General features: G+C 37.7%; 1 protein-coding gene across 5 annotated transcripts; it reads right to left on the reverse strand.

Annotated features, from left to right (window-relative positions):
* Positions 1-1,027: 1,027 nt before the first annotated feature.
* On the reverse strand, positions 1,028-20,081 carry ZWINT (ZW10 interacting kinetochore protein). 5 transcript variants are annotated; one of them, XR_009005734.1, is made up of 10 exons: positions 19,968-20,081; positions 19,001-19,091; positions 18,711-18,834; positions 18,387-18,553; positions 17,399-17,455; positions 16,723-16,865; positions 16,459-16,642; positions 16,263-16,368; positions 9,972-10,007; positions 1,028-1,288 (listed from the first exon to the last, which is right to left on the reverse strand). XR_009005734.1 is itself a non-coding variant. In XM_057531530.1 (9 exons), exons 1-8 carry the CDS (start codon positions 20,006-20,008, stop codon positions 16,291-16,293), a joined length of 885 nt encoding a protein of 294 aa, XP_057387513.1. In that variant the 5' UTR covers positions 20,009-20,081; the 3' UTR covers positions 11,973-16,069; positions 16,263-16,290. The 5 variants fall into 5 exon arrangements, 3 of the variants coding, with proteins under 3 accessions (XP_057387513.1, XP_057387514.1, XP_007182883.2); XR_009005735.1 differs by lacking the exon at positions 1,028-1,288 and adding an exon at positions 1,324-1,717; XM_057531530.1 differs by lacking the exons at positions 1,028-1,288; positions 9,972-10,007 and adding an exon at positions 11,973-16,069.
* Positions 20,082-25,562: the final 5,481 nt, after the last annotated feature.

A 25,562-nucleotide genomic window follows, 5' to 3' on the forward strand; every position in this document is an offset into this window, starting at 1 on the left:
TTTATGGTATCTTGATTTTAAATATTTTAATAGGTAGAGCAAAAATATTTATCTTATATGCTAAACATCTAATAATTAGTAGTAACTAAATGGAGTAATGTGGGAGGGGATGGCGGAAGAAATGGTCCATCACATTTATGGCCACTATGTAAGAGCCAGGATTGACTACTGATGTCTGTTATGTCAGTGGGAGCTGAGAATGGCCATTAGTACTAAATTTTATACAGAACAATTTACATCTATAGGGATCAAAGCCAATTAAAATTTGGCACACTATAATACAGCAGCAAATTTTTGTTTAAACTCAAATTATAAAACTATTTTCAGATATTCAAAGACGTTTGTGATGAAAGGATACTTGAATTGTGTTATGATTACACCATAAGTGGTTAACTCACATCTCTGAGGCCTTCATTCTTTTAATCCAGGAAATTCAAGCGGATTTTTGAAAGATCGTTTCATGAAGGGAAATGCAATGTTCAAAGAGACTCTGGTTGCCTTCACAGGGCTATTCTCATGTTAGATATACTTAGGATAGCATAGGTTAAATATGTAAGGAGAATCAGAAAATTCAGTTTTCTCCTCGTTTTCCTAGATATGGGTTGTTCAGCAAAAACCATCTACAAAGAAGCAAGCAACCACTGCTTGACAAAGTATGTGCAACACTAGGAGTTTGGTGTTTCTTATTCAATAGCACAAGAAGAGTAACACCAATGAGATAGTAAGTCATGCAAGAGGGACATCATATGTTAATACAAAATGTCTCAAGGGGTTAGAAAAATTCCGAATCAAGGGACTGAGGACTAAAGTATGAAACTTTATGGAAATCTTTGGAGGATTTGTTACAAGGTTGGAGATTCTTTATCCAGATTTCTGCCAAACACACATACTTCTACGAAGACAGTGATACCTGGATTTTAGATTTTCAATTTTTCTATATTTTACATTATGCATAATTTCACATACTTACCAATATAGAAAATATTAGATAAACTTCAAAAGAGATTGAACAAAACAAGTATACTGTTCATCGCAAAACTTTAATATTGTCAAACTAAGACAAACATCCAGGAAGCAAGCATCTTTTGAATTCTAAGACAGTCCTAAGTGAAAACTCTGCTCCTAATACAAAATTTAAAAATGAACCAGGCTGTCATTTAGCTTCTTTACAAATAAACAGGATACTCAGGTAAAAAATAGCAAACTGTTGATAGCAATTAGTATTACAACAAAATGAGATGAGTTTCCTGTAGTTTCCAGGTGTCTTCATGATTAAAATAAATGACTCCTTAAAAAAATAACACAAAATAAATTAAATTTATAAAGAGAAAATGATGCCTGACTTCACATTTTAGAATATATGTAAATGGACATATATTCAAAAAAATATTTAAAGCTCAAGATACCTAGCTAGGAAAACCAAAACACAATATCAAACAGCTCTATAACCTAAGTTTCTAAACTGAAATTAAATATTATAACATGTCTAACAGAAAATACTATTTTATTGAAAAGCCTTTTAACAAAGACAGTTCCTATAAATTACACCTTAGTTGCTGGGAACTAAGTTTCTACAGCTATAAAGACTATAACACAAGGCCAAAATCATTTCATTCATTCCTCAGAGAGTGACGTCAACATCAGTTGTGCAGGCTGTGGCTGGAGGGACCCATTTATCTCCAGCAGCACCTGGATTTCTGAGGAAGGACCTCTGTGACTGCGGAGAGGTAGAGAAAAGGAAAGGAAGCTGACAAGAATATCAGAGTGTCATGTTTCCTGCTGTCTGCTTTGGTACTTCAAAGGAGAACTGCCCACTGCCTCTGGGTGTACCCCACTTGAGGATCCCCCACTGACCCTGTGGACACCCCCAAAACCCTAAGATTTTGTTAAGTCAACACCTCCCCAACTCCGCTGCGGACTCCTTGTGCCCACTCCCTAGTGCATGTTTAAGAGCCAGTGCCTATAGAAGAAACCACAAACTTGAGCTAGAGCGCCACCCTCTGGAATAAGAAAGGTTTCTAATAGGCAGCCTGTTGAGCCATAAGACTCAAAGTAAACAGAAAGCCTTAGTTTAGTAAGATGTCTGCTACTTCAAATGCGAAAGGAGAAATGCATACCTTCAAACACTATGAAAAATCAAGGAAAGATGGTATCACCAAAAGAAAATGATAATTCTCCAGCAATGAAATTCAAAGGCACAGAATATTGCAATCTAACTAATAAAGAATTCTAAATAGTTGTCATGAAGAAATTCAATGAGCTACAAGAAAACCTAATAAGCAATTCCATGAATTTAGGATTAAAAATTATGAAAATAAAGAGTTCTTTACCAAAGAGATTGAAATTAAAAAACAAAACAGAAATTCTGGAACTGAAAAATTCAGTGAATGAGATAAAGAATGCAATAGAAAGCACTGATAACATGAGAGACAGGCAAAAGAAAAAATAAGTGACTTGGAGGATAGGAATATAGAAATAATTCAATTAGAAGAGGAGAGAGAACTGAGATTTTAAAATAGTTAAGAAATCTGAATACTACTCAGCCATAAAAAAGAATGAAATAATGCCATTTGCAACATGGATGCAACTAGAGATTATCAGTAAGTCAGAAAGACAAAGACAAATTCCATATGATATCACTTACATGTGGAATCTAAAATATGACACAAATGAACCTATATATGAAACAGAAACAAAATCAGGAACATAGAGAATAGACTGGTGGTTGCCAAGGGGGAGGGTGGTGGGAAAGGGTAGGAGGGGGAGTTTGGGATTAGCAGATGCAAACTGGTATATATAGAATGGATAAACAAAAAGGTCCTACCATATAGCACAGGGAACTATATTCAATATCCTGTGATAAACCATAATGGAAAAGAATATGAAAAATAATGTATATATATATATATGTATAACTGAGTCATCTGTACAGTAGTAATTAACACAACACTGTAATTCAACTATACTTCAATAAAAAATAAATTTAAATAAATAGTGAAGAAACTCCATGAGAGCTATCATTTTCAATCAGAAAAGCAAATATAGGAATAACTGGTGTTCCAGAAGGAGAAGAGAGGGAGAAGGGAGCAGACTATTTATTTAAAGAAACAAAAGTTGATAATTTCCCAACCTGGGGAAAGAATTGGACATACAAGTCCAGGAAGGTAACAGAGTCACCTTATTATCTCAGTGCAAAAAGACCTTCTTCTCCAAGACACATTATAATGAAACTGTCAAAAATCAATGACACAGGGCTTCCCTGGTGGCGCAGTGGTTGAGAATCTGCCTGCCAATGCAGGGGACGCGAGTTCGAGCCCTGGTCTGGGAAGATCCCACATGCCGCGGAGCAACTGGGCCCGTGAGCCACAACTACTGAGCCTGCGCGTCTGGAGCCTGTGCTCCGCAACAAGAGAGGCCGCGATGGTGAGAGGCCCGCGCACCGCGATGAAGAGTGGCCCCCGCTTGCCGCAACTAGAGAAAGCCCTCACACAGAAACGAAGACCCAACACAGCCATAAATAAAAAAAATAAAAAAAATAAAAAATTAAAAAAAAAAAAAAGAAGAGTTAAGAAAACTAATATATTAAAAAAAAAAAAAATCAATGACACAGAAAGAATCTGAAAGGCAGGCAGGGAAAAAAAGAGTAACCAAAGTAACCTACTAAGAAACCCCCATTAGGGTATCAGCAGATTTCTCAGTAGAAACTTTATAGGCCAGAGGAGAGTGAAATGACATATTCAGTTGTTGAAAGATAAAAGTTACCAGCCAAGAATGCTTTATCTGGCAAAGTTATCCTTCAGAGATGAAGGAGAAATAAACGCTTTCCAAGACAAACAGAAGCTGAAGGAATTTAGCACCACTAGACCTAATTTGCAAGAAATACTGAAAGTTCTTCAAGCTGGAATGAAAAGATGTCAATCAGTGACATGAAAACATATAAAAGTACATAACACACTGGTACCGGTGGGGGGAAAAAAAGTCAGAATTAGAAAACTGTAAGTCTATATTAGAATGGTGTTTTAACCAGTTAACTATATTATAAGGTTAAAGGAAAAGAATATTAAAACTAACTAATTGTTAACTAATTCACAGCATAAAAAGAGGTAAATTGGGGGAATTCCCTGGTGGTCCAGTGGTTAGGACTCAGTACTTTCACTGTGGTGGCCTGGGTTAATCCCTGGTCGGGGAACTAAGATCCTGCAAGCCAGGTACTCCCCTGGCAGTCCAATGGTTAAGACTTTGCCTTCCAATGCAGGGGGTGCGGGTTTGATCCCTGGTTGGGGAATGCCTCGTGGCCAAAAAACCAAAACATAAAACAGAAGTAATATTGTAACAAATTCAATAAAGACTTTAAAAATGGTCCATGTCAAAAAAATCTTTAAAAAAAAAAATGAGGTAAATTGGGACATCAAAAACACAGGAACGTAAAATATACTTAATAATACTGTATTACATATTTTAAAGTTGCTAAGATAATACATCTTAAAAGTCCTCATTGCAAGAGAGAAGAAAAATTTTTTGTAACTATGTATGGTGACAGATGTTAACTAGACTTATTATGGTGATCAATTTGCAATCTTTATGTTGTACACCTGAAACTAATATAATGTAATATATGTTAATTATGTCAAACAAACCCAAAACCTAAAAGAGGAGGAGTAGAAGGGCGGAGCCTTTATAGGAGAGTGAAGATAAGTTGTTTTTAGTACAAAATGGATTAGGACTATTTTATTCATGAGATATTTTATGTAAGCCTCATGGTAACTATAAAATATATTCATAAAACATTAAAAAAGGCGATACTGAGCATACTACCACAGAAAACCACCAATTTACAAAGGTGGACAGAAACAGAGGGGGAAAAAAACAATGGAGATACAAAACAACATGAAGGTAAATGATAAAATGGATTAAAAAAAAATAAGACCCAACTATATGCTGCCTACAGAGGACTCATTCAGATCTAAAGACACACATAGGACCCCGATGTTCATAGCAGTACTATTTACAATAGCCAAGACATGGAAGCAACCTAAATGTCCATTGACAGACAAATGGATAAGGAAGATATGGTACACACACACACACACACACACACACACACACACACACACACACAGGAATACTACTCAGCCATAAAACAGAATGAAATAATGCCATTTGCAGCATCATGGATGGACCCAGAGATTATCACATGAAGTGAAGTAAGTCAGGCAGAGAAAGACAAATATCATATATCACTTATATGTAAAATCTAAAAAATGATACAAATGAACTAATTTACAAAACAGAAAGAGGCTCATAGACATAGAAAACAAACTTTTGGTTACCAAAAGGGAAAGGGGGGAAGAGATAAATTAGGAGTTTGAGATTAACAGATACAGACTACTATATTTAAAATAGCTAAACAACAAGACCTAGTGTATAGCACAGGGAACTATAGTCAATAACTTGTAATAATCTATAATGGAAAAGAATCTAAAAAAGAATATATAACTGAATCACTTTGCTATACACATGAAACTAACATAACATTGTAAATCAACTAAACTTCAATTGAAAAAAAAAGATACACATAAGTTCAAAGTGAAGGAATGGAAGAAAATATTCCATGCAAATGAAAAGAAAGCAGGGGTAGCCATACTTACGTCAGACAAAATAGACTTCAAGCCCAAAAGAGTAAGAGACAAAGAAGGTCATTATATGATAATAAAGAGGTCAATAAATTAAGAAGACATAACAATTGCAAATATATACATATCCAACATTGGATCACCTATATATATTAAGCAAATATTAACAAATCTGAAGGGAAAAACAGACAATACAAAAATAGGAGGGGAATTCAATACCCCAATCAGCAATGGATAGATCACACAAACAGAAAATCAACAAAGAAATGTTGGAATTGTACCATACTTTAGAACAAATGGACGTAGCAGACATATATAGAACATTCCATCCAGCACACATTCTTCTCAAGTGCACGCAGAACATTCTCCAGGACAGACAATATGATTGGACATAAAACACATTTTAGCAATTTTAAGAAGACTGAAATCATACTAACTACCTTTTCTGACCACAACGGTATGAAACTAGAAATCAAGAGGAAAGCTGGAAAAATCTACAAATAGGTAGAAACTAAACAGCTATTGGATCAAAGAAGAAATCAAAGGAGAAATAAAAAATTATCTCAAAACCAATGAAAATGGAACTGTATCATATAAAACCTTATGGGATGCTGCAAAAGTAGTTCTGAGAGGAAAGTTTATAGCAATAAATGCATATATTAAGAAATTGAAACAACGCTACACCTGAAGGAAACAGAAAAAGAAGAAAAAATTAAGCCCAAAGTTAGAAGGAAATAATGATCAGAGTAGAAATAAATGAAATATAGGCCACAAAAACAATGGAAGGATGAATGAAACTAAAAGCTGTTTTTTCAAAAAGATAAACAAAATTTACAAGCCATAAGCTAGACTCACTAAGAAAAAGAGAAGACTCAAATAAATAAAATTAGAAATGAAAAAGGAGACATTTCAACTGATATTACAGAAATACATATGATCATAAGAGATTACTATAAACAATTACATGCCAACAAATTAAATTACTGAGAAGAAATGGATATACTTCTAGAAACACACAACCTACCTACCAAGACTGAATAAGGAAAAAAATCAAAAATCTAAATAGACCAATAACTAGTAAACAGATTACATCAGTAATCAAAAAACCTCCTAAGATTAAATGTCCAGGACCAGATGGCTTTATTGGCAAATGCTACTAAACATTTAAAGAAGAACTAACACCAATCCTTCTCAAATTTTTCCAAAAAATTGAAGAGGAGGAAACACATCCAAACTCCTTCTATGAGGCCAGCTTTAGCCTGATACCAAAGCCAGGTAAGGACACTATAAGAAAACTATAGACCAATATCCCTGATGATACAGATGCAAGAATCTCCACAAAATATTAGCAAACTGAATTTAAAAAAACATTGCAAGGATTATACATCATGACCAAGTGGGATTTATCCCTGGGATGTGGGGATGGTTCAACACATGCAAATCAATAAATATAATATATCACATTAATAGAATGAAAGATAAAAACCATATGATCATTACAATGGATGCAGAAAAGGCTTTTGAAAAAACGCAACATCATTTCATGATAAAAACTCTCAACAGATTGGGTATAGAAGGAACATACCTCAACATAATAAAGGTCAGATACAACAAACCCAGAGCTAACACTATACTCAATGGAGAAAAACTGAAAACTTTTCCACAAAGATTAGGAACAAGACAAGGATGCCCACTCTCACCACTCTTATTCAATATATTAGGGGAAGTCTTAGCTAGAGCAATTAGGCAAGGAAAGAAAATAAAATGCATCCAAATCAAAAAGGAAGAAGTAAATTTTTTCTGTTTACAGATGATACAATTTTCTATACACAAAATCCCAAAGAGTCAACCAAAAAACTATAGAAACTTTCAGTAAAGATGCAAGCTATAAAATCAACATACAATAATCGGTTGCATTTCTACATACTAATGATGAAACATCTGAAAAAGAGATAAAGAAACTATCTCATTCACAATAGCATCAGAAACAATAAATACCTAGGACTAAATTTAATCAAAGTGAAAAAACTGCACAATGAAAAATACATGACTTTGCTGAAAGAAACTGAAGAAGACAAAAACAAATGGAAAGACATTATGTGTTTATGAATCAGGGGAATTAATATTGTTAAAATGTCCATGTTTCCAAAGCCATCTATAAATTCAACATAATTTCCCCATCAAAATTCCAAAGTGAGATCATGTGATCAAATTAAAAGAGAAATATTTTCTCAAATTTAATTAGCTATGCAAATTGTTATAAAAACCAAAATCAAAAAGAAAAATATTCCAATGGCATACTTCACTGAAATAGAAAAAACAATTCTAAAATTTGTACAGAACCATAAAGGGCCCTAAATAGCCAAAGTAATCCTGAGGAAGAAGAAAAAAATGCTGGAGGTATCATACTTCCTGATTTCAAACTATACTACAAAGCTACAGCAACTAAAAACAGCAGGTGCTGGTATAAAAATAGGCACACAGACCAATGGAACAGAATAGAAAGTCCAGAATTAAGCACCAACATATAAGGTCAACTAATATTTGACAAAAGACCCCAAAACATCTAATGGGGAAAAGAGAATCTCTTCAACAAATGGTGCTGGGAATACTGGATAAACACATACAGAACAATGACACTGGACCCCTACCTTACAGTACTCACACAAAGTAATTCAAAACCTAGAAGAAAATGTATGGAAGAAGCGCCTCGATACTGGATTTGGCAATGATTTTTTGGTTATGGCACCAAAACCACAAACAACAAAGCAAAAATCAACAAATGGGACTACATCAAATGTAAAAGCTTCTATACTGGAAAAGAAACAATTAACAAAACAAAAAGGCAACCTACAGGAGGGGACAAAATTTTGGCAAACCATATATCTGATAATGGGTTAATATCCAAAATATATTTTTAAAAAAACTCATACAACTCAATAAAAAAAAAAATGTGTTTAAAAAATGGGCGGAGGAATTAAATAGACATTTCTCCAGAGATGGCCAACAGGTACATGAAAAGATGCTCAACATCACCAATCATCAGAGAAATACAAATTAAAACCACAATGAGATATAACCTCACAACTGTTAGAATGGCTATAATTAAAAAGACAAGAGATAACAAGCGTTGGTGAGAATGTAGAGAAAAGGGAATCCTTGTACACTGTTGGTGGGAATGTAAATTGTTTCAGCCAATATGTAAAACAATATGGAGGTTCCTCAAAAAATTAAAAACAGATCTACCATATGATCCAGCAATTTCACTTCTGGGTATATACCCACAGGAAATGAAAACAGGATATTAAAGAGATATATGCACCCCATATTTATTGTAGCATTATCCACAATTGACGAAATATGGAAACAATTTTAGTGCCCATCAGTGGATGAATGGATAAAGAAGATGTGATACACACACACACACACACACACTGGAGTATTATTCAGCTGTGAGGAAGAAGGACACTCTGCCATTTGCAACAACGTAGATGGACCTCGAGGGCATTATGTGAAGTGATATAACTCAGACAGAGAAAGCCAAATACTGTACAATATCACTCATACATGGACTCTAAAAAGCTGAACTGGTAAAAACAGAGAGTAGAATGGTGGTTTCCAGGGGATATGGGGTAGAGAAATAGTTTGTACCTTGTTTAAAGGGTACAAATTGTAACAAGTAGTAAACAAGCCCTAGAGAGCTAATGCACAAAATAGTGAATATAGACAACAATATTGTATTATAATCATCAAATTTGCTAGGAAACTAGAGCTTAATTATTGTAACCACTAAAAATAAATGATAATTATGTAACATGACAGAAGTACAAATTATTGCTACAATGACAATCACATTACAATGCATAAACCCATCAAATCAACATGTTGTACATCTTAAATTTATACAATGTTATATGTGAAATATATTTTAATAAAAGAAATAGAATAGTACCTGGCACATAGGTACTCAGAAATGTTTGTTGATTAGGCATTGAATGAATACTAATAGAAAAAATTATCAGGGAGTTAGTACAACTCCAAATCTATATGTAATCAACTTAGTGTCAAAATATAAAATAGCACACCTTATATGAATATGATTAGGTATCTGCACACAAACAAAATTTTAGAAGAAGAACAAGGCAAGACATTTGCAAGAAACTGTGAGCCTTATAAACAAATCCTTACTACCATCTGCCAGACTGTGCCACCTGTTTGAGTTAGACAATGTGATTGCTAAATTACATGTACTGTGACATACCAATAACAATGTAGTGCAATATCCCACCCACCCCCCCCAAAATTATCTCATTATTTAGATATAAAACAAAGTTTTACCTTCAGGCACATGAAATCCCAGTTTTAGTTTTTCTCCTATACAAGAGATATACAATATTATTAGATTATTAGAATTAACTGAATATTTACTAGCCCTTCCTTTTCATTGTAATAAAAAATTTTTCAATAACTACTTCTACTTCTTGAGATCACCAGCACCACCACCAGCACCACCACACACCAAAAGTTAAATATAGCTATTGAATTAGTTCCTGAAAATTCCTGAGATATAGGGGTAGAGATAGGGGTGGAAGAGTAAAATAGAAAATCTCTTATGATACCAGACTTTTTTTAACCAAATAAGACTTCTTATTCTTTTCCAAAAGAATAAGAACAGCCTGTTGCGTGTGCCAAGGGTGATATAGGCACCTAATGGAAAGCTTCTCTTATCTTTACATTCCAGTAATCTCTGAATATTGTTCATCATAATTGTTAAAATTAAAGTTGTTATGGTAGTCATAGGGTACTGTTTAAAAACCATACTCATTTTCTAATTGATGTTAAGTAGGTCACTATTCTTTAATATAACCGTTTTATATTAAGGCTGAGTTTTTTTCCCCCTCCTATTTTCAATTGTTAATCCCTAAAACCTTGATAAGTAGAATATTTCTCAGGCACGATGAGTGATTTTCCATTGCTGAAGATGTTTTCCGATGTTCTCAAACAGTCATGAGCCTTCAGTGACTAATGTACCAAAAAGCACTGAGCTCTGGGATAGGTGGTTCATTAGTTTCTAGTTGGTGTGTACTTGTTTGGATTGGTAACTGTCATCATCCATGAATACTAGTATCACTGAACTGCTTTAGTGATTATTTTAGTGGGTATAATATGCAGCTACTAATAACTATGATCATTGTATTATACTTATTTTTAAGTATCAACAGTCTAAAATAGAGGTTCCATTCTCCTGCCACTCCAATGTTGCTTTAATATGATATCTAATTGCCTAAGTGGATTTCAGCTCTTTTGCATTCCTGAAATTGCCAGTTTCTCATTTCCTATACTTTACTTATAATGTTCCTTCTGCTTAGTATGCATGATTATCCTTGGTGCCACCAAAACATTTCAATTCTTAGTCCTTAATGACAAACATAATTTTTTGTTAGAATTAGATTTTTCCTTCCTGTCTCTAAATTTAAACTCAGATTGTTTTGTTTTGTTTTTTTAAACTCTCAGAACTGACATTCAGTAATAGCTGACATTCAATAAATGATGAAATGTGCCTCTGGATAATTTCATTTATTTGAAATTGAGCTTAAGAGGCAGTTCTTTGGGAAATCGTCCCTGAAGATGATCCAATGAACATTTACTAAGTACTTTTAAAGTGTGAAGGTATTGATATATGTTCATTTGTGGATGCAAAGATATATATGTTCCTATAGAGAGGAATCACAGAGCACAAATGGCTATCTGAAAAAAGAGGTCAAACATCTGTCATGCAGTCACTCTCACTTTCTCCAGCTAATCTACATTATCCCTGCCAATTTTATATGTGTATGTATGCACACACACACACACACACAAATGTCATCTATTTTATGACTAAATTCCTCAAATAAATTCACCACTTCTTTCCTTTTCCCCTTCTTTCTCATGTTGACAATGACATACTGGAACAAAGTTAGGCATTTCAGTCATCATCAAGAGTAGAGTTTTCAACCAAGAAATCAGTATATCTTGCCCAAAACTCTATTATCTTCATATCATATCTTCCTGTGGAGTAACCAAATGAAACAACCAGAGATAATGCTGAACTTTGGTAAATAAATTCTTGCGAATTCTTTTTTATTTCTAGAATACCTGGCCAGGTAAATCCAAGGCTTACATATATGGAGACTGTGGACAGGCCCCTGTCCCTAAAGAGAAGAATTCTCCCTCAAAGACACATGTAAAGCATAACTTCTTGTCTACTAAGTTACATAAACAGGACAAAAATTTAATATACCTAGTATTTTTATTAATAAAATTGCTGTTTATGATTGGTTAAGATTAGACTCAAAGTTTTTGCAATATAATTTCATAACACGGAGACTCTATAGGATATTTTAAACAAACTTTCATAAAATAAACCCTACTTTGATTACTCCAACTTGTGTTTGTTTTTCCTAACATTATTTATAGTACATAAAAAATTTGTGCACTAGATTACATATATATTTTATGGTTTATTTCTTTTATAATGTTTATTTGTGATAATCTTTTATTTCCAAAAGTTCTGTCACCATCTGAAAGCATATTTCTAGATTTTCCCCTTCTTTTTTCTATCTCAAAACATGATTTTAGGTACACAGTAATCAACTCATTTAAATAATTATCACATGGGTATAATCACTATAAAATGTATGATGAAATGAATTATGCATACCTTGCATAGGTGTGCTTGCTAAAGTTCATTTGACAACTTAAAATTTAGAAATGCGTTTGAATATGGCATCTAAAATTGCAGAGCTCCATAAGATTAACAAGTTTTTTTATAACTATGTCAACAGTTACACAAATTCAGTTTAACAACATGAAAAGAATTTACCCCCCCCCCATGACAGTTTAAAAAGACCTGAAGATGTTGATTCCTGAGACTAGTTTTCAGACTTAATGCCTAGGTTATTCAGGGTTTCAAGGGCAAAGTGTGTAAAAACTCACTAAATTTTTCAGAGCCCAATGTTCAAAGTATCAAAAGGGTCATTTAAATACTGTGCTGGGAATAATAATGAAACTAGTTGATTTAATACCACACTGTTTATATTTTAAAACTTACACATATTTGGCCCAAAGAGGAGACGTAAAAATTGTAATATAAGAAGTTGCATAATTCTATAAGACAGGATGGGGTTTATTAAGGACAGAAAGATTCTAAAATGGGAAGATAGTTTTCTTTTCATGACAGAGGAGAATATTTGAAATGAGCTTAGTTTCACAAATTCCAAAATTATAAAGATAGAATGAGGGGGATTAGCTTTGCTGAAACTATCCAGATGTTTGTAAGAGAAAAAAACAAATCTACTCTCACTTGGACACTTGAACATACCCCTCTCAGAAGATGATATTCAGAAAATAAAAAATTAAGTATATAGATGATATAAACTTAAAAACATAACAAGCATAATCTAATAAACATAAAAAACATTACATATGACAGTTCTAAAACAGACATTCTTTTAAAATCGACATGAAACATTAAAAAAAAAAATCACATTCAAGGCTACAATTGCTTCCCTCATTAAATTTCAACGTTTTTATTACATAGATGACATTTTCTGACCAAATTAGAATAAACTTAGAAAGATTATCCTCTCATATATAGTAAAAAATTTCAAAATTATTTTTCTAAGAAACTCATGAATCAAAGAAATAATTTTAATAGAAACTTCTATGAATTGAATGACTGTGAAAATACTAATAGGAAGCCAGAAGAAATTTATAGCTTTAAATGTTTATTTGAGAAAACAAATAAAGATCCAAATATACAAGTTTATTATCTGATAAAAATAAAGAGTTTACCAAAAAAATACATATTCTCTACCTAAACACAGAAGGTAGAAAATGAGCAAGATATATGACACAAGTCAATGAAACAGAACAAAACATACAATAGCAAATCACAAAAGCCAATCTTTCAGTATTTGAATATTTGAAAATGAAAATCTGAAGGGATGTATCAAGGAAAAAATCAGTGAAGCACAAAAAAAGTATCAGGAATATAACATTAGGCCATCCTAAAACAGGATACAGATTTAGATTAAAAAGATTACGACAACTTCATACCAACTTAAAGATTAGAATGAAAAATTCCTAGAAAAAATTGACAATACCTAGAAAATATGAAACTAGAAAAAAATAAACAAAATAATGTTTAACCATAATAATGTTAAACAAAATTAAGTTTAAAAAGGAAAACATTATTCTTAAAGAGAATAGAAAAAGAAAGTTTTCCTATTGGTTTAACAGAGTAAGCTTAATTTTCATTTTAAGTTATCAAGACTTCTGGTCAAGACAGAGCAACAGTGCCTTGACTGTGCTGATTCACTGCCTAGTCTCCCCTCCGCCCCCACTCTTCACTGGTTTCTGTGTCCTTCCCTTCAATAGAAAAGTGGAAGAGTAAAAACTCTGGCAGGCAGCAGGGCCTTTTCAGCAGCCTCTGTGGACTCATAGATTTCCATGTCTTTGTGTAAGAGATCACAATTTCCCAGGGGTAGTTTTCCTCCTTGCACACATCTACATTGTGCAAGTATCAATGAACAAGGATAGTCTTTAAGGGCCTAACAGAGGGCTAAGAAGAGCTGGAAGCTGAAGTCCATCTTCTATCTGATAGCAAGTCCCAATTCCTGAGCTTGTCAGTCAAGACACTTCCGGCCAACTTGAGGCTCCAGCCACACGGGCAATTCAAGGGCTTTGAACATAACAGATAATCAAGCCTCCCCTCCTCTTTGGCCTCAGTGTGGACTGATGCATTTCACACTCCTTGAGAGAAATCTGGTTCCCAGAAGTTTGCAGACCTCTGCGTTTGATTACTGTACATCTGCCCAATCTCCTTCCCCTGTCCCTGGCTTGGAGTATCTCAGGATATTATCCTTCACCCCCATTTTGGTGGGCTCCATGTGAGTGTCTTCTCTTCCCTGCTGACTTTCTGACGGCCATAATGTATGCAAAGATAGGGAAACTCCACAACGTCCCAACCCACACCCCAGTGTCCCGTAGTAGACACTCCTTTCCTGGGGTGGATATATATATATGTACTCTTGCTCTCTCGTTTGTGCCGCAGACATTTTGGAGAACATGAGACTAGAAAGGAAATGAGACTGTAGGGGTAAGGGAGCACATCCAGTAGGAGGGAGGGAAAAATGGGACTGGATATTTGGGTTACTAGAAGGCTACAGCAGGAACCATGTGGGAGGGAGGGGGATGAGTAGATTGAGGAAGCCACTCTGTGGGCATTTGTGTGCTCCCTGGTGGAGTATCCTCAATCCTCTCTGAGCCCAAAGACCTCTGATAATTATCCTATTTCATACCTAAAAAATGGGGCCAACACATTTGAAAAGACAATTTGAGAGAAAACTAGGGACACCTTAGTAAAGCAGGGCAAACCATCGGAATGCACAACGATCTCAATCTCCACCTGAGAGAAGGTGACCCAGTCTGAGACAGAACAGTGAACACTGACTCTTAAAACTTTCTCTCACCAAAAACAAAACGCCCCAGTGTCTTTCTCATGGGGATGTTTAGGTCTTTCTCTCACATGAAGGTCCTTTACTCATACGGAAAATGAGTTTTCTACTCTCTGAGAACTGCCATTTTTCTCTCTCTTTCTCTCTGAAGTAGCAGTTTCCACACTCCCAATCAGGAATGCAATCTCTTTCTCAAACACAGTAGTGCCCGCCCCTGTCCACAAACCCAGCGACAGACACACAGAGGAATGGAGACTGAAAGCAACAAAGAAAGACACAGAAACACACACACACAAACACAAATAGAAATACTGACTCACAGACACAGGCCAATATACATAGATGGGGGTCTCTATACTCTCACTATTGCTCTTCATTGTATTACTCTGTTTTAGTTTGCTACCCTGTTTTAACACACCCTGAAATCATCCTATTTAGCTTTTCAATTGTTCATTCTCATTATGCTCCATGTAGGCAGGGACTGGTCAGATAAGCCCACCGCTGTAGCTCCAGTTCATAGCAAGGGACCTGGCACAAATCAGAGATTCAGTAAACATTTGGATCAGTAATTAAAATTATCCTCCCACATCTAATCACCTGCATAAAGCATTCATCGTCTCCGTGAATGTGAATTAAGCTCAGCATGTTTGTAGTATATCCCTTTGGGCAAGCAACCCCTGATGCCCCAGGCCAGGGCCCCTTCCCCATCTATACCCTCTCTATTCACACCAGTCCCAACACCTATCTTGTTGCTGGCCTATGAGTGTGGTTCTTCCCACCAACATATGAAGATAAGCGGACAAACAGGCAGCTGAGAGAACTCCAGGGTTTTTAATAAACAGAATCCAGAGCCTGCCCTGACCTGGTACGTAGTCAAAAATCAAGCTGCAATCAAGGAATTTAAGTCCATCCTGCAATGTGGGTGAGGCCAGAGAGCTGGGGAAGAGGAAGAGAGGGATTAGCCCAGGGTAGGCTGGGCATGGGGATAATGTACAAAACTTCATCCATAAGATAAACTCCTTGCTCCTTCCCATGTCCCATCCCCTCCATGAACAGCGGAGCACAGAAACAGAGACAGATAGACCAGAGACCCTTGCTCCTGCCATACCTACAGTCCAGGGACACACACCATGGCCTGAGTTGGAGTCCGACCTGCTCTAGGATCCTTCCCCATGTTGCTGTCTCCCAGGAAGCCATGGTAAGCCTGTATCTCCAGCAGGCTGTGGGTTGTTGGCCTTGGGGGGACAAGGTATGGGCAATGAGTAAGATTTATCTCCCAGCTTTTCTCTCTGCCTCCCTGCCCAACTGTTCCATCTTTCATTCACCTTGGAGGAAACACCCTCATCTCTCCCCATGGTGTCCCGAATGTTCTGCTCCTGGGGCTGGGTCAGCTGCTGGGGCTTATCCTTAGGAAGATCCAGCTCTTGTGGCATCTCTGCCTCTGGCTCAGCCTCATGGAATAGCAGCTTACCCTGAAGGGTGTATAGCAGGTGGAGGAAGGTCTGGTGCCTGGAAGGAGGAGGTGGGTGTGAAGATAGGGAACCTCAGCTGAACCACCCTGGGTCTGTAGCCCATGCTCCCAGCCTCACCTCTGCAGATTGTACTGCTCCTGCTCTGCCTGCTGCTTCAGGGTTCCAAGTTCCTGATACAGCCGTTCAAGCTCCTGATGAGTTCCTGCCTGACGCTCCCTCACCTCTGAAGAAACCACTGCCAGATGCTGCAGACGCTTCTCCTACCAGGAGTGAGAATGTAGACATGGTTCCTCAGATGCTGATGTCTTAGAGCCATTTCCCCAACCCCTACAGCCTAGACCTAGCTGGGGGTTCAGACGCACAGATGGAAAGAGGGACCCTACTCACTTTAGGCAGGACCAGGGGCTTAGAAAAAAGGAAGGGTCAGAATGTGTTGTTCCAAGGTGAGGAATTCTGGAGAAAAGGAGCACAAAGATGATGATAACACTTATTTAGTTTGCTATGTGCCAGGCACTATTTTAAGCACTTGCTGTACCAATTACTTAATCATCATAATAACTCTATAGAGTAGATGCTATTATTGTCTTTCACAGATGAAGAAACAGAAGCAGAGAAAGTTAGGTGACTGCCCAAGATCATGCAGTGGTTAAGTGGTGATGCTAGGATTCAAGTCCATGTTGGTACCCATGCTATAGTGCCTCACAGGAGGAAACAGAATAAAGGTTTTCTAGGACTTGGCCCATGCAATAGCATGGTGGTGAGAAGAGGTATTTTCCTAGGTGAATGGACCTACCTGTTGTAGCTGCCACTGCTTCTGGACTATTCTGAGTTTTTCCATGGCCGCTTGCTTCTGCAGGTAAGCAAAGGAGGGGAACAAGGAGAGGAGGAGTGCATTTTTATGTTTGGATTTCATTTTTTTTTTTTTTTTTACAGTAAGTCTTTGTTGGTTATCTATTTTAAATATAGCAGTGTGTACATGTCAATCCCAAACTCCCAATCTATCCCTGGCCCCCACCCTTCCCGCCCTGGTGACCATAAGTTCATTCTCTAAGTCTGTGAGTCTGTTTCTGTTTTGTAAGTAAGTTCATTTGTATCATTTTTTTTTTTTTTTAGATTCCACATATAAGTGATATCATATGATATTTGTCTTTCTCTGTCTGACTTACTTCACTTAGTATGATAATCTCCAGGTCCATCCATGTTGCTGCAAATGGCATTATTTCATTCCTTTTAATGGCTGAATAATATTGACGGATGAATGGATAAAGAAGATGTGGTACAGGGGCTACCCTGGTGGCGCAGTGGTTAAGAATCTGCCTGCCAATGCAGGGTACATGGGTTCAAGCCCTGGTCTGGGAAGATCCCACATGCCGGGGAGCAACTAAGCCCGTGCGCCACAACTACTGAGCCTACGCTCTAGAGCCCGTGAGTCACAACTACTGAGCCAGTGTGCTGCAACTACTTAAGTCCGTGCGCCTAGAGCCCGGGCTCTGCAACAAGAGAAGCCACTGCAATGAGAAGCCCGCGCACCGCAACGAAGAGTAGCCCCCGTTTGCCCCAATTAGAGAAAGCCGGTGTGAAGACACGAAGACCCAACACAGCCAAAAATTTAAAAAATATATATATATACATATAAAAAAAGATGTGGTACATATATACAATGGACTATTACTCAGCCATATGGTTGGATTTTAAAAGACAGCCAGTGGGTCCAACCCAGCATGTTCACCCTTTTCCTCCTCCTCTCTGCCTGCCCTCTCCTCCCCTCATCCTTGGTTCACCTTGGCCTGGAGTTGTTCAAGGGCCTCCTGGAGCTGGGCCTGCTTCCTCTGGGCCTCCGCCACCTTGGACAGTGCCTGGGTCAGGGAACTTGTGATGGCCTCCACGTGCTCTTGGTAGGTGGCCTTCAGCTCTTTCCATTGCTCTTTGACTTCAATTGCCTTCTGCCCTGAGAAGAGCCAAGAGTGAGGGAATAAGTGAGGTTGGCCCACCTGCCTGCAACACTGGGGCTTCAGTCTTCCCGTCAGCCAAACAGCTCACTTGACTGATGTCCCTCTTCCTTCTTCACTCAGGGAAGCCCCTATTCCAACCCCCTGCCCACTCACGGCTCGTGTCTTCAGAAGCCAAGGGGTTCAGGTCCTGGGCAGTGCCTTCCTGAACCAAGAAATTCTGCAGGAAGTCTACTACTTGAAGCTGGCTGCAGAGGAGCTTGTCTTTCTTCCGGGAGTCCTGTTCAGAGGGAGGGTGGACGCAGGTAACATTCTTACCTCCTTGTACTATAGGCCAGCAAGGTTACTTTCCCGTCTTTTCACCATTACTGCTGCCCAGTATCTCAATAGGAGGACCCAGGAGCAGTCTCTGGCTTGTGAAAGGCTAGTTCCCATCTTGTACATACCATCACAAACTCAGCCAGGATCTGCACGGGCAGTTCTGCCTCCTCCTGAAGACCTATAGGCTCCAGGATGTCTGCCACCTTGGCCAGGGCCCTGAAGGGGCAAGAAAACAGGAAAAACTGCAGGCTCCTGGGGTCCTAGTTCTAGTCAATTTGTGTGCACATACACATATGTGATTATGTGTATTAATGCTGAGTCTTGTCCTGCCTAGCACAGGCTTGAAGGGCCATCTGGGACCAGGAATGGTGTTTGTATGGAAGACACATGGAGGTAGTAAGTGCTGTGAAGAAAAATAAGCAAAGCAAGGGGAATAGGAGTGTGGGGAAGGAGCTGTGATTTTAAATAGGGAATGTCTCACTGAATAGAAACCGTTTGAGTTTCTGAAATCAGTCATGGAAATATACAGGGAATGGGGGAGCCCCGCCACGCAGAGAACACAAGCTTGGGGGCAGGGTATCAGCGTACTTGAGGAGGAGCTAAGGACAGGGGGCTGGATCCCTGGGTCTAGGCTCTCCAGAGTTCTCCCTTGTTAGCGGCCGAAGCAGTCCATTAGGAGGCGGGGATGGGGATAAAATAACCCACCGGGAGAGTGTGTGTTGGACAGGGGTGACAGAAATTGAATGGCCCTCCCAGGATGTCTCCTAGGGGTGGAAAGTCTCCTGTTAGGGTGGTCGATCTGCGAAGAGATATGGAGGGTTGACAGGAACGGAACCGTCCCCTTTCAGGACACACCTCTGGGGGGTGTGCGTACGTGGTGGGGGACGGACAGTCGCTCATAGCCCTTACTCCTGGAGAGAGGCAACCGTCACCTCAGGAACCTAAGACTGGGGGGCTGGGATTAGGATCACTTCACGGCTTAGTCGACCCGCAACCGCTGTAAGGGGTGGACGGGAATTACTGGTTTTACTTGGGACCGCGCAAGGTCCGCCCCGGCCCGCCCCCGGCTGCCACCTGGCGGGACACACTTACTCTCGGGCAGCAGCCTCCGCCTTAGTCTCTGCCGCCTCCATGCTTCCCCGGGCCGCGCTTCAGCTCTAACCTCCGTCCACTTTAGACCCGCGGCGAACCGCGCGCCGGGACAGGCGATTGGATGTCCTGTCAGTGGGCGGGAATCAAGGACCATTGGGCACTCTCATTGGCAGGCGCAGATTGGCGCGTTGGCGCGCCTCGTTGTTTGGCGCAGGCGCAGTTGTTGCTGAGCCCTGCAGGCGCGCAGAAATTCTACGCCTGCGCAGTAACCCGTAGGCGGTGCTGAGGCGTTGAGGTGCGGCTTGAGCTCACGCAGCGGCGCGCTGCCTAGTTCTCAGACTAAGAGGAAAGACCTTTGCTCTGTTTGGCTTTTAGGGGCAACTCTCAGAGTTACCTTTATTTAAAAAAAAAAAAAGAAAAAGAAAAAAAAATCTGCTCTTGAAGGAGAACGCTGGGTCTGTCTTCCGAGACACTTGGCATCAATAACGGATAACTGATCCTGGAGACTGAGGAAACAAATATCAGCTCAAAATGCTTACAGCCTTTAAAAGATTTTCCAGGATGCGGGTTTGGGAGAGAAAACCTAAGCACAGCCCAGTGAATTGCCTGCGTTGACCGGTTGGAGCCGAAAGTTTGGGGGAGACCAAGGCAGGTAATGTCCTCCAGAGTATAGCAGAAAGGAGAGAGTTTCTCAGAGAGAGAAATCGGAGTTCTGTAGAGTTTTCTCCAGTATTCTGCTGAGTTTTGAGCATCTTGTGTTTGAGGAAACTACCCCGAAGGGGTTTTAAGGATTCCCAGAGATCACTTAGGGTCAGTAACTCCTTCCACCAATCAGGCTGGAAAACTTCATAATCCGTGGGGTGTTGGTTAGCGTACACATACAGGTTTTGCCTTAGTAGTAGGGCATTAGCCCTAGACACCTCACTCCTCTAGTGCCACCTAACAAATCTTAAAAGCAAGGCCCAAGTGGATCAAACGGTTAACAAATCATTTAAGTATATGATAGACCAAAGTTAAATAATATTTATAGAAATACAAAAATGTCCAGCAACCAGTAAGGTACAGTTCACAATGTCTGGCATCCAATTAAAAACTACCAAGCTAGAAAGAGAAAAACAAATACTGTATGCCAACGCATATATATGGAACCTAAAAAAATGGTACTCATGGACCTAGAGGCAGGGCAGGATTAAGACACAGACATAGAGAACAGAGTTGAGGACGCAGTGGGGGAAGGGGAAGCTGGGACAAAGTGAGAGAGTGGCATGGACATATATACACTACCAAATGTAAAATAGATAGCTAGTGGGAAGCAGCTGCATAGCACAGGGAGATCAGCTGGGTGCTTTGTGACGACCTAGAGGGGTGGGATAGGGAGGCTTAAGAGGGAAGGGATATGGGGATATATGTATATGTATAGCTGATTCACTTTGTTGTACAGCAAAAACTAATACATTGTAAAGCAATTGTACGCCAATGAAGATATTTAAAAAAAAAACAAACCAAGCTTGCAAAAAAGCAGGAAAAGAAAACCCATTTTTAGGAGAAAAATCAATCACTGTTCAGAATAGGAATAGATGCTAGAATCAACAGACAAGGGTTTTAAAACAGTTATGTTCAAAAAGATAAGCAGAGGTATAATCAAAAAGATAATAAGAGGTAAGGATATGGAAAAAGTGGACTGCTCATGTTACTGGTAGGAATGTAAAGTGGTGCATCTGCTTTTGGAAAGCAGTTTAGCAGTTTCTCAAAATGTTAAACATATAGTGACCATATGAACCACAATTCCACTCCTAGGTATATATCCAAGAGAAATGAAAACATGCTCATAAAAACTTGTACACAAGTATCCATAGTGCAGCATTATTTACAAGGGCTGAAAAGTAGAAACAACCCAAGTCCCTTCAGCTGGTGAATGGAAAAAAACAAAAATCTACATCCATTAAATGGGGTATTTTTCAGCAATAAAAGAGAATGAGGTACAAATACATGCTAAAACATAGATGAGCCTCGAAAACATGCTAAGTGCCAGTTGAAAGAGCAGATATTGTATGATTCCATTTATGTGACATGTCCAGATTAAGCATATCTGAAGAAACAGAAAATAGATTAGTGGTTGCCAGGGCTGGGAGCTGGCACGGGAATGGGGGGAGGTTGCTAGTGTATGGGGAGAGACTGCAAATGGACATGGGGTTTCTTTTACTGCGTAAATAAATGAAAATGTTCTAAAATTAGACTATAGGGAAGGTTGCACAATTCTATGCAAAAAAACCACTCAATTTACACTTTAAATGGATCTCAATAAAACTCTGAAAAAAGTTAATCAGAAATATGAAACATGTAATAAAGACCTAAATCAAACCTGTAGAGGTGAAAACTGCAATGTGACAGATGAAATTAAATGGAATTAATAGCAGATTAAACATTGCATAATAAGAGATAAAAGAAATTGAAGACATAGTCTTAGAAACTAACACAAATAGTAGAAAACTAAAACATAAAAAGAAGAAAGCAACAGTGAGCTGTGGTACAATTTCTGACAACCTATGCTTTCTATAAAGGATCTTCTTGCTTGACTGAGTCCTTCCTGCTTGATGAGTCTACTTTTTAGAACTTTCTAAACATTCTACATATACATACAGTGGAGAAAATAAATGACACTTTCTGAAAGGTACATTTGATTGGAGTAACAAGGATTGACTATCAATCTCTTTATGTTTGAAGGTTTGGGTCCCTTTGATCTATTTTTCACAAATTCCCACAGAAATACTGCCTTTTGAATAAAATCCTTTTCAAATGTATGAAATGACCTCACTTCACATCTAAATTTAAATATTTTAGGGTAAACTGAAGACCAAATCATGAAAAGAGCAAATAATAAATAGCAAATCAAAATGACATACTGCAAGTTGAACTTGAATGCAAGTTGACTTTGGACTATACATAGCACAAATTTGCCAGCTCTGGGAAATTCCCTGGAGGTCCAGTGGTTAGGACTCTGTGCTCTTCCTGCCAAGGGCCTGGGTTCAACCTCTGATCGGGAATAAAATCCCACAGGTAGCGTGGCATGGCCAAAAACAAAAACAAACAAACAGACAAAACCCAAATTTGCCAGCTCTGTTTAACCCTCCACTTGGCTCTGATTTATAGAGATCTGACCTAGAATTCTAATGAAAATTACTATAGATCAGTAAAAAGTATGATTCCAAGTTTCCTCTTCTTTCTGTGTTTTCTAATCCGCAAGCCACAGCCACGTGTGGCTATTTAAATTTAATTACAGTTAAATATTAAAAGTTTATTTTCTAAGTCACGTTAGCCACATTTCAGTGCTCAATAGCTATGTATGCCTAGTGTCTGCCATACTGGACAATGCAAATTTTAGAACATTTCCATCAATAGAGAGTTCAATTGGACAGTGATGATTCATAAACTTTTAGGTACATTAGATACATACATCCTGTAATTTATGTACAAAAAGTTTACATTAATTTCAACAAAACCAACAGGGTAAAAAAAAATTCCGTAGCTTAAAAATGTCACATTTGCAGTAAAGAGGTTGCAAGTGTATAAATTGTATGTGTTTTTAAATTTAAAGAGTTCTTGTTTGCAGCTTATCAAACTCTAATATCCTCCATAAATTATATTAAAAATATTTATATTGCTCAACCGATCTTCCCCTGTTGTAGAAGGTAATAGCACAACCAGGAAGGATGTAAAGCAAATTCCCTTAAGCATATAATTGATATGGGCATTATATTTTCATTTATTAAGGTGGAAACATCTATTCAGTCATTGAACAAGTGGAAAATGTTTTAAAAAGCATATGTTCCTAGAAATAGAAAATTTCCTCACTCATTTTGACGCTTTCTTTGTGTAGTGCACGTGAAACAGTTCTGAAAATAGCACTTACATTAACACTCAGATGGAATATCAACTGTTTTATTGGGATGCATGAAATGATTGTTAGAGCAGATTCATCTGAGATTCATAGAGCATTAAGTAAATATAAGTAATAAGATAAGACATATGTTTGCAACTGTCTATAGAAAATATACCTCCAGTACTTTATAAAACATTGAAAACAAAATACTGTGCTTTGCGGACTGATTTCTATTTGTACAGAAGCTCTGTTTGGTATATCCAGCTCTGCCAGCATTGTTTTAGGATTTAAAGTTGTATTTCCACATCTTCTCTGCCCTGTCGCAAGGTCATCTAAATGAGTCACGGGAAATCCAGTGAATAAAACATTATATATACATAGGTGTATATAGACATAGATACACATACATCTGTCTATCTATATCTCTATACATATCTTCATATGTGTTTGTATATCTTACACAATAAACATTAACTAAAAAGTAATATTTTAAAATCGATTTAATTTTCTCCTAGTATTTTAACACCAGGCTTTTTTCTCTGTAGCTTCACTGATTTTTTGCTTTCCATGTCACAGTCACTCTCAGAGTACTAAATAATTCTCTTCTGATATTTATTAGTTCAGAGGATAAAGCAATAACAATGCAGGTAAATAAAACATATGTGCTAGGCCATTTTCAAAGGATGCTTGAAAATTTTATTCATTATGATAAAACTGTCAAAAATATCGCCTCTTTTCTACCTTCCTAAACATAGGAATATTTCTGTGTTTATATCACTTTGACCATTAGTTGCTGGATGTTTTCTTCTATATTTCAACTATTCTCCAAGCAGGCCCGCCGAGAGCTTACACAATTTAGTCTGCTGAATTTTTTTTTAAATTGTTTTTGGTAATAGTAACTTTTTAGGGTTTTTTTCAATCACAAAATATATGATGAAAATTTTGTTTAAAAAGTTGGTAAATAATTATTGCTTCGGTGTAGGTGTTTTAATGCATTAAGGCAAATTGTATATCTGATTGGAACATCTGTGCAGTAAGCTAAACATGTGGCAGACAATACAAATAATTAATCAAAAAATGTTGACACTCAAACTCTTGATGAGGAAAATACTTTTGCTTTTATCAACCAGTGAATATATCCTTTGGTTTTCATGTGTGTGTGTGTGTGTGTGTGTTTTCAGTCTTGCTCTGGGAAAAAGAAATTCCCATCGGTTTACTTACTTTTTAAAAACAGCTTTATTGAAGTATGAATTACATGACATAAAATTTATCAATTATAAATGTAAAATTCAATGATTTTATTATATTTACATAGAATTGTGCAGTCAGTTTTAAGACATTTTTATCACCCCTAAGAGATCCATTTTGCCTGTTTGCAGTGAATCCCTGTTTGTAGCCCCGGGCCCAGACTAACACTGATTTTTTTTTTTGTCTCTGTAGACTAGCCTTTTCTGGACATTGCAGAAACATACAATATGTAGGTGTTTTTGCATATGGCCTCTTTGCCTTAGCACAGTGTTTTGAGAATCATCCATGTTGTAGCATACATCGGTAATTTGTTCGTTTTTATTGATGAATATATTCCAATGTGGAGATACACCACAAACAATTTATATGTTCACCAGTTGATGGAAATTGTAGTGTTTCTGGTGATTGACATATGAATAATGCTGCTGTGAATATTCCCAGAAAAGATTTTTTGTGTGTGTGAACAT

This window comes from Balaenoptera acutorostrata, chromosome 16 (genome assembly GCF_949987535.1).
Source record: "Balaenoptera acutorostrata chromosome 16, mBalAcu1.1, whole genome shotgun sequence".
Lineage (NCBI taxonomy): Eukaryota > Metazoa > Chordata > Mammalia > Artiodactyla > Balaenopteridae > Balaenoptera > Balaenoptera acutorostrata.